This window comes from Meles meles, chromosome 9 (assembly GCF_922984935.1).
Source record: "Meles meles chromosome 9, mMelMel3.1 paternal haplotype, whole genome shotgun sequence".
Classification (NCBI taxonomy): Eukaryota; Metazoa; Chordata; class Mammalia; order Carnivora; family Mustelidae; genus Meles; species Meles meles.
The window spans coordinates 20,787,464-20,796,755 of NC_060074.1; the positions used below are offsets into that span (position 1 = coordinate 20,787,464).

At 38.5% G+C, this 9,292-nt stretch overlaps 1 protein-coding gene across 16 annotated transcripts in view; it reads left to right on the top strand.

The window, feature by feature from the left end:
* MAP2 (microtubule associated protein 2) overlaps positions 1-4,053 on the top strand; it is a 298,127-nt gene extending 294,074 nt beyond the window's left edge. For all 16 annotated transcript variants that reach the window (XM_046018967.1, XM_046018965.1, XM_046018968.1 and 13 more), the window contains one exon: positions 144-4,053. In XM_046018967.1, coding sequence (XP_045874923.1) covers positions 144-359 — 216 coding nt within the window. In that variant the 3' untranslated portion in view covers positions 360-4,053. The remainder of the gene's footprint in view (positions 1-143) is intronic.
* The last annotated feature ends 5,239 nt before the right edge of the window (positions 4,054-9,292 follow it).

Genomic DNA, 9,292 nt, shown 5'->3' on the forward strand with positions numbered 1-9,292 from the left:
TGAAATACTCCTCATCAGAATGGGTCACAGATCAAAGACTGGAAGGTAGGAAGTAGGAATGGCAGAGCTCTGAGACACTGTGAAAAGTCTAGGGGCCAGTGAAGACACTTGAGGTAACAAGGACTCATGCTTGTCTTGAACAGATCGACAGCCAGAAGTTGAACTTCAGAGAGCATGCGAAGGCCCGTGTGGACCACGGAGCTGAGATCATTACGCAGTCCCCAGGCAGATCCAGCGTGGCATCCCCCCGACGACTCAGCAATGTCTCCTCTTCTGGAAGCATCAACCTGCTTGAATCCCCTCAGCTTGCCACTTTGGCCGAGGATGTCACTGCTGCACTCGCTAAGCAGGGTTTGTGAATATTTCTCATTTAGCATCGAAGTAATAATATTTAGGCATGAGCTCTTGGCAGGAGTGGGCTCTGAGCAGGTGTTATATTCATTCTTTACAAACCATAAAATAAATAATCTCATTCCCAAACTGTAGTAATTGTTACAATTTTATAAAAAACAATGAATAGTATATGCAGAAATTGACTTGATTTCCATTTGCAACAGGAAGACACTGGCTTTACATGAGTACAATTGGACAATTATTTTTGCTCTGCTCTGTTTTGCATGGAGTATTCTTATTTTAAAAATTGCATTTTTACCTTTCATGTGCCTGAAGGCTATCCATACATTCTGAAAGGCCTTGTTGAAATCCAAGCTGCTCATTCCACTATTCTGTTGCTGGGTGAAAAGATAAAAGCTGCCCATTTTAACTTATTACAGGTTACATTAAATCAAGGAGTCTGATTGCAGGAAGGAAAGAGCATGTAAGAAATAAGTTTTTTTTTTTTAAGCGTTATTTTGTATAAATGGGAAGGAAGATTCAGTTAAGTTATTAACATTTGGGACCTGGATAATTATATCAGAGTATAAGTCAATCCAATAAATTATTTAACTAATTAAAAATAGTTACGAAGCATTTGAGCTGTGGTCGAGGAAGCAGTTTAAAAGTGCATCTCTTAGGAATGAGGCACTTTCATTAGGATGGACTCATGTCTGATTAGAATGTCAGTTGATCAGCTAGATTTGTGTCCACACTACCAGTTTCACACTCCCTTTCCATCTGTTTGATACAGTATTATAGATATAAATATATATATATTTCTCTGTGGCCATTTGTGATACTTCCTCATATACTTGAATATTATACTTCCTTATTCACAGTATCTGTGTCTCCTGCACCCTTTGGTGTTGCAGTTTTAGGTATGTGAAAGTAGATGTTAGCAGGGTTCTTTCCCTATTTAAAAAAAAAAATACATTAAAAAAGAACAAAAAGTTTTAGCATGAAGTTGCTTCCTGTAACAACTCAGAGCTGTAACCCTGTTCTAGTGCCAGATACAAGTCTCTCCCGTGATGCTAGGAAAATTGATTTTTCTTTGCTTTCACCAACATGGAGTTTGTGGGGGTGGGTCCAGTTATACGTTAAAAGGGTTTACAGATTGTTGGTTTCAGATTTTGGATTTATCTCATTTTGAATTATGGAATACTTTGGGTTTTATTCCTGTAATCATTCATGAAACAGACTTCTTAAGATTTTTTTTTCCATTTGCTAAAGTTGAAACTAGCAGAGGGAGTTTGGGACATGTTGTCCCACTCTTCCAAACAGTGCCTGCCAATTAAATTATCTGAGAGAAAATATCTGGCTTCCTTACCCAAAGTAAAGATCCCTTGATCGGAAAGGACAAATACAGTAATTTGAGAAGCCAGAGCTACAAAACACTTGAGATACTGATATCTAAATTAGTTTTCTTAGGATTCCAACATTGCCCTCTGTACAGGAACCCTATATGACTTAGTATTATTTATCAATAGATGATACTGGTCTGACTCAATCTATAGTCTGGGAAATCACCAATTAATTAATTCCTCTCTCAAATCATTCATCTTGGACTTGCGAATAAGCAACAAAATAGTCAATGGCCTAAATAAGCAATCAGGTACCAGTCTGGGTAGATATTTTTCAGTATTTTATCTGTTCTTTTTCTTGCTCGGGGCTGGTAGGTTGGATCTGAACAGTTAAAGGCAAAGAGCCTGATAGGTGTTTGATCCCCGTGAACCAAAATAATTCCTGACTATATAAGAGGAAATGATGGGCATGGATGAGGCAACGAGGAAGTATAGTAGTATCTAGGAAAGCAGCCAAGGGATGCAAAGACAGACAGACATGGGTGCCATTTTGTGACCTACTGGATATTGCAACCAATGTGACTTCCACCAAAAAAAACTCTAGGATCAAAAAGATAGCATTCATTCTCAACTAAGAGGTTTTACATCGGCAAATAGATTGACAAATCAATGTTGACAAATCAATTCTTTTATACAACATCTAAAAAATTAGAAACTACTGAGTATGTCTATGGATGTGTCTATTTTCTGCCTAATCATTGTTGTGATGTGGATTTGACCTATCTGAGCATTTTATTCATCAGCTTCCCTTGAAATGCTCCAGAAAATCGGAGAAGAAAGAGTAGTTGTGTGGAGACCTATGGTATTTTCTTACATGTTTGACAGTGTTAGTGACTAAAGTTCTCTAGAAAGAAGGAGTTAACAGCTGGTTAGAAAAGTTTTAACCTACAAAATAAGTATTTTTTACCAACTTGGTTTAATTGTTGATAAAAGTTAAGAATTATGCTTTATATGTGAAATTCTGTTTCTTACAAATACATGCCCAAGGTACAGATTATATAAAGCCCTAAAATATTAGATTTGGCATTAAAACAAATGTTTATTTCAAATTATAGTAAAAATATGGTGAGTAAATGCCCTTCCTTTGTATGGAAATATTATTCTTTATAGTGTTAACCCAAAAACCCCTGATAATTTGTACCAATCCAAGAGAGAAACACACAGGCTAAATGTCTTCTTATGGGGTTAGGGGGTGGAACCTATCTTGCCTTCACTCTCAAGATTAACGACGCAAATTAAGCTTTTTGAACACCACTCTTGTGGGGATACCCATACGCTGATCTAGAAATTAAAGCTTTATAGTTCCAATTCTAGATCTATTACTGCCAGTTTCTCTCTGGCTTTAGCCTTTGAGAACCTGTTTAAGGATACATAAGTAATCCAGAGCTGTGAAGAGTTAAAAGGCCATCTTCTTCAATGAACTCACTCTCTCTGGGTCACCTGCAACCAATAATTGGGTACTGTATAATGAGGCAGGAAAGATCCGAGTTAATGATGAGTTTCAAAGGCCCTGTTCATTTAGGAACCAACTCTCTCTGGATTCTCCTGCTGAGTTCCAGCAGGGTGATAGGTTGAAATCCCACCCACAAGCAAGACACCTGTGTAACACCAACTGGGTATGGCTGAAGAAGACTGAAGAGAGAACTTCACTAAATGGAAGAATCTGCTGATGGTAACTGGACTTCTCCACACATTCATACAGAAATACAGTAGGAAATAGGATCATCAGCCAAAATATAACATCTGTCAATATTGTTAAAGAAATAATCTCAATGCAATTGATTCTGACCTTGTTACAATTACACTTTTTTGTCCGATTTTTCATGCCACAAAAATGAGAAAAACAAACTATTCATGGTCTAAGTAGCCAAGAAGAAAAAAATAGATTCATGGCTTGGAAAGGCAAATTCTAGGCATTCCTTCCAAAACCGATGTGCGAAAATCAGCACTGATGTTTGTTTTTTTACACCTAGGATTTTTAGCCTGGGTGTGTAGGTTGAGGCCAAGTCCCTCTGCAGGAAAGAGCTTATTTTTAAACTCAGAAAATGTCAATCATGAAAATCTACTTCAACTTTAGCAAAAAGAAAAAAAAAATCAACAAAAAGTATACTCTGTATGCTGGGATTCCAAGGTTCCAACATGCCGCTACAAATCTCTGGGGGGTTTCTTTCTTCTGATAATTCTAGAGCCTGTTACCATAGAAAGGCATTTCTTCAATGGCTGGTTGTAGTTAGTTCATGTTTTTCAATCAAAATTTGCAAATGTATTTGTTGCTGTATAGTGATTGTTTTGCAAAATAAAATTGCTTGTCACCTAATCCACAGTTTCAGATTGTTTCTTCTCTGGGGAAAAAAAAATATATTCACACACACACACACACGCACACGCACACACACACACGGCTCAGTCCAACCAAGGAAAATTTATGAGGAAAAGGCTCTTATTATCTCCCCAACGTGTGTCAAGATTTAACCACTTTTGTATTTAGCAGGATGCTATCTGTTGCAAGTGACAGAAACTGAAATCAAATTGACTTAAGCATAAGGGCAAATTTATTGGCTCAAGTAACCAACAATGCAGGCCTCAGGCATGGATGGATCCAGGCATCCAAAAGATGTTAAGACTCTTTTCCAACCCCGGATCCAGGCTTTCACAAGATGTCATCGGTAATCTTTCTTTTTCCAAATCTCAGCCCTGCTTCTTCTGTGTTAGTTTTATTCTCAGGCAGACACCCCTTTCATGATAGTATCTGGGAGCGCCAAGTTTCACAACCCACAAAAAAAAAAAAAAAAAAAAAAAAAAAAAACCCTCTTTCCCACTAGCACAACCAAGATCTCGGGTCTGAAAATTATTGAACCTTGGATCACCTGCTCACTTCTGCTGATTATCCATGGCTAGGTCACATTCTTTTCTCTATCACAGGTGGTTGGGGTAGGAGGAAAGTAAAGGGAGAAGGGGCTTCTATTGAACTACATAAGCTAATCATGAAGAGGAAATATTCCCTTCTAAGTAAATAAATGTTCCCTCCTAAGTAAAGTCAGTCTGCTACTGCGAGAAGAGAGAGGAATTGATTCTGGGCAGATCATAAGGCAGACATCCTGTAGGCCCATGCACCTTATCCCTATATTTATTTAATCTTTTAGCTCCTTGCTATTCAAATTGTGTTCAGGCTGCACCTGGGACCTTGTTAGACATACAAAGTTATAGGCTCCACTCCCGGCCAATTTACAGCATTCCCCTAGATGAATCATCTGCTCATTAAAGTCTGAGAAGCGTTCAGCTCATCTAGTCCAAGGAGAAAAAGCTCCACAACAGCCCAGCTGATAGGTAAGAATCATTTCTAAGACGACAGGAGGTAATATCACCAAGTCTGATGTCAGAGTCTGAGTATCAAGTGGTAGAAACTTGAGACTGGTGGAAGAAAAGTCTTTGCATCGGAGATTTGCCAGACCTACCATTCTAACTTGGCTGAAACTTAGTTCTACCAATGGAGTCATCACCTTGCATTCAGTTTTCCTTTGCTAATAATGCAGATTTGGTACTATGTAGCCAACATCATTAGACTTTCAAGAGGTTTTTTTTTTTTTTTATTTTAAGGGTTCCTGGGTGGCTCAGTTAAGTGTCAGACTTCAGCTCAGGTCATGATCCAGGGTCCTGGGATCGAGCCCCACATTGGGCTCCCCGCTAGAAGGGGAGTCTGCTTCTCCCTCTGCTACTCTCCCTGCTTGTTCTCCTGCTCTTGCTATCTCTCTCTCTGTCAAATAAATAAATAAAATATTTTTTTTAAATTTTTTTTTAATTAGTATCCATGTTATCCTCCAGGGAAGTCTCTACACGGGATTTAGACACTTAATTGTCTGGTAGCATGAATCACGAGAAAGTCTTAGTTTTCTTTCTTATTAACAAGGCAAAGAAGATTTTGCTTGGCTTGAGAAGAGACAAGTAACTCAGATATAATGTAGGATTACAAAATAACCCTGTATGTAGCTTATACAGAGGGGAGAACATGTTCTTCTTTTACGATATGGCACTTGTAGAACTTTGAGCCAAATAACTCAGGGATAGAATGTGGTCTCTGTCAAAAATACACAGTCCAGCAACCCAAAATTGTTTCAAAACATTACCCTTTACTAGGTTTTCTTGAGTATGTTGAAGAAACATCACCGTCACACTCCAAAAAAGCCCACTTTTTTTTAATTCTCTCCTGCTTTTTATCACAAATATAGTACAGCTGTTCCCATTTCTAATCCTTCACATTCCGTTAAAATCTCCTGCCTCAGGCCTGGTTGAGGTAATAAGCCTGTGGCTTCCAGATGTGCTTTGTTTGGAGGGCACCGTGTTGTCAAACTCACACACTCACACATGCACACGTTCTTTCAAATTTGGATCTTTCAAACGTTAAAGGCTTATACCTTCAGATTTAGACCCACTCCTTTTTCTCTCCCTCCCAAGTGTTTCCTCATTCTCTGAAACAAAAACCCAAAAGAGTAAACCCCCAGTTCTAAAGTGGGGGAGGGAAGGGTCCGGTTGGGTAGGTCAGATCAGAATCCTCAGGGAGACTGGGAGCCTGAAGAACCAATAGACTTTGCCCTATCTTGAGAAAGACAAAAAGAAATCTTTAATATGTTTATTTGGCAGTAATCACTGGTAATTTCCACATCCATGATAAACATACTTAAGATTCTTTTCCCACCTATATTTTTCATTAAAGCAAAGGAAAAAAAGAGAGAAAAGTGGCATTTGTTTGCTTGTTTCCCCACATATGATTTTTTAAAAATCTCATAGCCAAGTGAGAAATGAAAAAAGCTATCCTCTTGGTAGACCTGAACTTGTAAGGTCCTGGCTTATAACTTTTGGAAGTAGAAAAAAGACATCGTGGAAAGAGATTGTAAAATAGTCAAGCAAATAATGTGTTCTTGAGCCCAGGGCCGGTCTTTTGCCAACACACCCCTATTCAGCTGAATAAGTTGTTAGAATATTGAAAGACTTGCTGCTCAAGCTTCCTCCTTACCAATGCCCGTCTTTGGCCTCCACAGACCTCATCCAGTTCTAACTCCTGTAAGGCCAATCTCTTGTATGGCAGAGAACCTCTAAGATCTGTCCCAGTACCCCTCAAAGCCCTACCATTTAAGTACCACCAGTGGCTTTGATCTCAGGGGTATTACCAGCTGTTCCAGGAAGCCCAGATCTAGCATCCTGCCAGCCAGCCACAGCTGTCACTTGCCCACCCCTGTTCCTGCATTGCCCGTCTCCTCCAAGTCACAGGATGGAAATCCCACTGAAGAGATGGGATCTCTTCTGGCGTACTGGTAGGCAAATTGCTGATGCTCAGTAACCATACCTTGGCTATGGTCCCCTGTTGCCAGTCTTCATTCCACCCAGAACTTCCCTGATACGTTTGTTTATGGGAACTGCAGTGGCCATAGGACTTTAACTCTTAACAGAATATAGAGATAAACAAAAGGCACTGAGGAGGTAATGTTCCTGAAGCCAACAACAAAAGAAGGTTATGAGCAATAGATAGGACCCTTGGGGTAACATGCGGTTAGCCATGCCTAAGATAAACCCTTTTTAATGGTCTCTGTTGAAATTCACCTTCACCTAAAACCCACCAGAAGTGCAACTAAAGTGGGCATAAACATTAATTTTGTAATTACTTAGTGATTGTCTCTTCCAGGCATCCTTACAAACGTGTGTTAACTCCTATGAGTACTGTTATCATCATCCCCATTTTACACAGATGAGATAACCGAGCATGGAAAAGTTACTTAAAGCTTAATGGGCAGGGGTGGGGGGGGGGGTTGCTCAGTGGCCAATAAACTGCCTTGACTGTTCCCCACTCCCCAAAAAACTTAATGGGCAGAGGCTGAATTTGAACCCAAGCAGCCCAGATGTCTCATCTCCTCCAGTGATTAGGTTTGATCTCTTTAAATATTCCAATAAGCAATTTTCCTGACAGTCAATAATGAAGATATCAAATATCTGTCATAAAAATCTGAGCATTAAATGGGCTAGAAAAATGTTCATGTATTTGCCTTTAATTTGGCAAATAATGAAAGAGGATTATGTTTCATAAACAATATTTCTGTAAAGAGCAATTCTTTTTTAAAAAATTGAAGTATAGTTGATATATAATGTTACATTATTTTGAGATGTACAACATACTGATTAGACAATTCTATACATTGTGCTCTACTTACCACAGGTGTAGCTATCATTTGTCACCATACAACACCATTACACTACCATTGATTATATTCTCTATGCTGTACCTTTTAATCCCATGACTTACTCCATAACTGGAAGCCTGTGTCTCTCACTCCCCTTCACCCTTTTTGTCCATCCCCCACACTTCTGGAAACTATCAGTTTGTTCTCTGTATTTATGGGTCTATTCCTGTTTTTTGTTTATTCATTTGTTTTGTCTCATAGATTCCAGATATAAATGAAATCAAATGGGATTTATCTCTATCTGACTTCTTTCAATTAGCATAATACCATCTAGGTCTACCCATGTTGTTGCAAATGAAAAATCTCATACTTTTTTTTTACTTTTTTTATAGCCATTAATTAGCCACTGTATAGTACACCATTAGTTTTTAATGTAGTGTTCAACGATTCATCGGTTACACATAATACCCAGTGTTCATCTCATACTTTTTTATGCCTGAGTAATAGTTCATCGTAGGTGTATATATACCACATCTTCTTTATCCATTCATCTATCAATGGACAATGGACACTTGGATTGCTTCCATATCTTAGCTATTATAAATAATACTGCAATAAGCAGAGAGGTGCATGTATCTTTTTGAATTAGAATTTTTTATTTTGGTGGTGGGGGTGGGGGGAGGTAAATACCCAGTAGTGGAATTACTGGATCATATGGTATTTCTATTTTTAATTTTCTGAAAAATCTCCATATTGTTTTTCACAGTGACTACACCAAAATACATTCCCACCTACAGAGTGTGAAGGTACCATTTCTCCACATCCTCATCAACACTTGTTAATTCTTGTCTTTTTGATTCTAGTGATTCTGACAGGTATAAAGGAATATCTCATTGTGGTTTTTTTTTAAGATTTTATTTATTTATTTGAAAGAGATTGAGAGAGAGAGAGAGTGTGTGGGAGCATGTGGTAGGGGGAGAGAGAAGAAGAAACAGACTGAGCAGGGAGCCTGAATTGGGGCTCTGTTCCAGGACCCTGGGTTCATAATCTGAGCTGAAGGCAGATACTTAACCAACTACACCACACAGACATCCTCACTGCAGTTTTAATTTGCATTTCCCTGCCCTCACTGTGGTTTTAATTTGCATTTCCCTAATGATGACCAATGGTGAGCATCTTTTCGTGTATCTCTTGGCTATCTGTGTATCTTCTTTGGAAAAGTGTATATTCAGATCCTCTTCCCATTTTTAATTATTATTTGTTTTTTTGGTATTGAGCTGTGTAAGTTCTTTATATATTTGGGGTATTAACCCTTTATTGGATATATCATTTGCAAATATCTTCTTCCATTCGGTAGGTTACCTTTTGGTTTCGTTGATGGCTTCC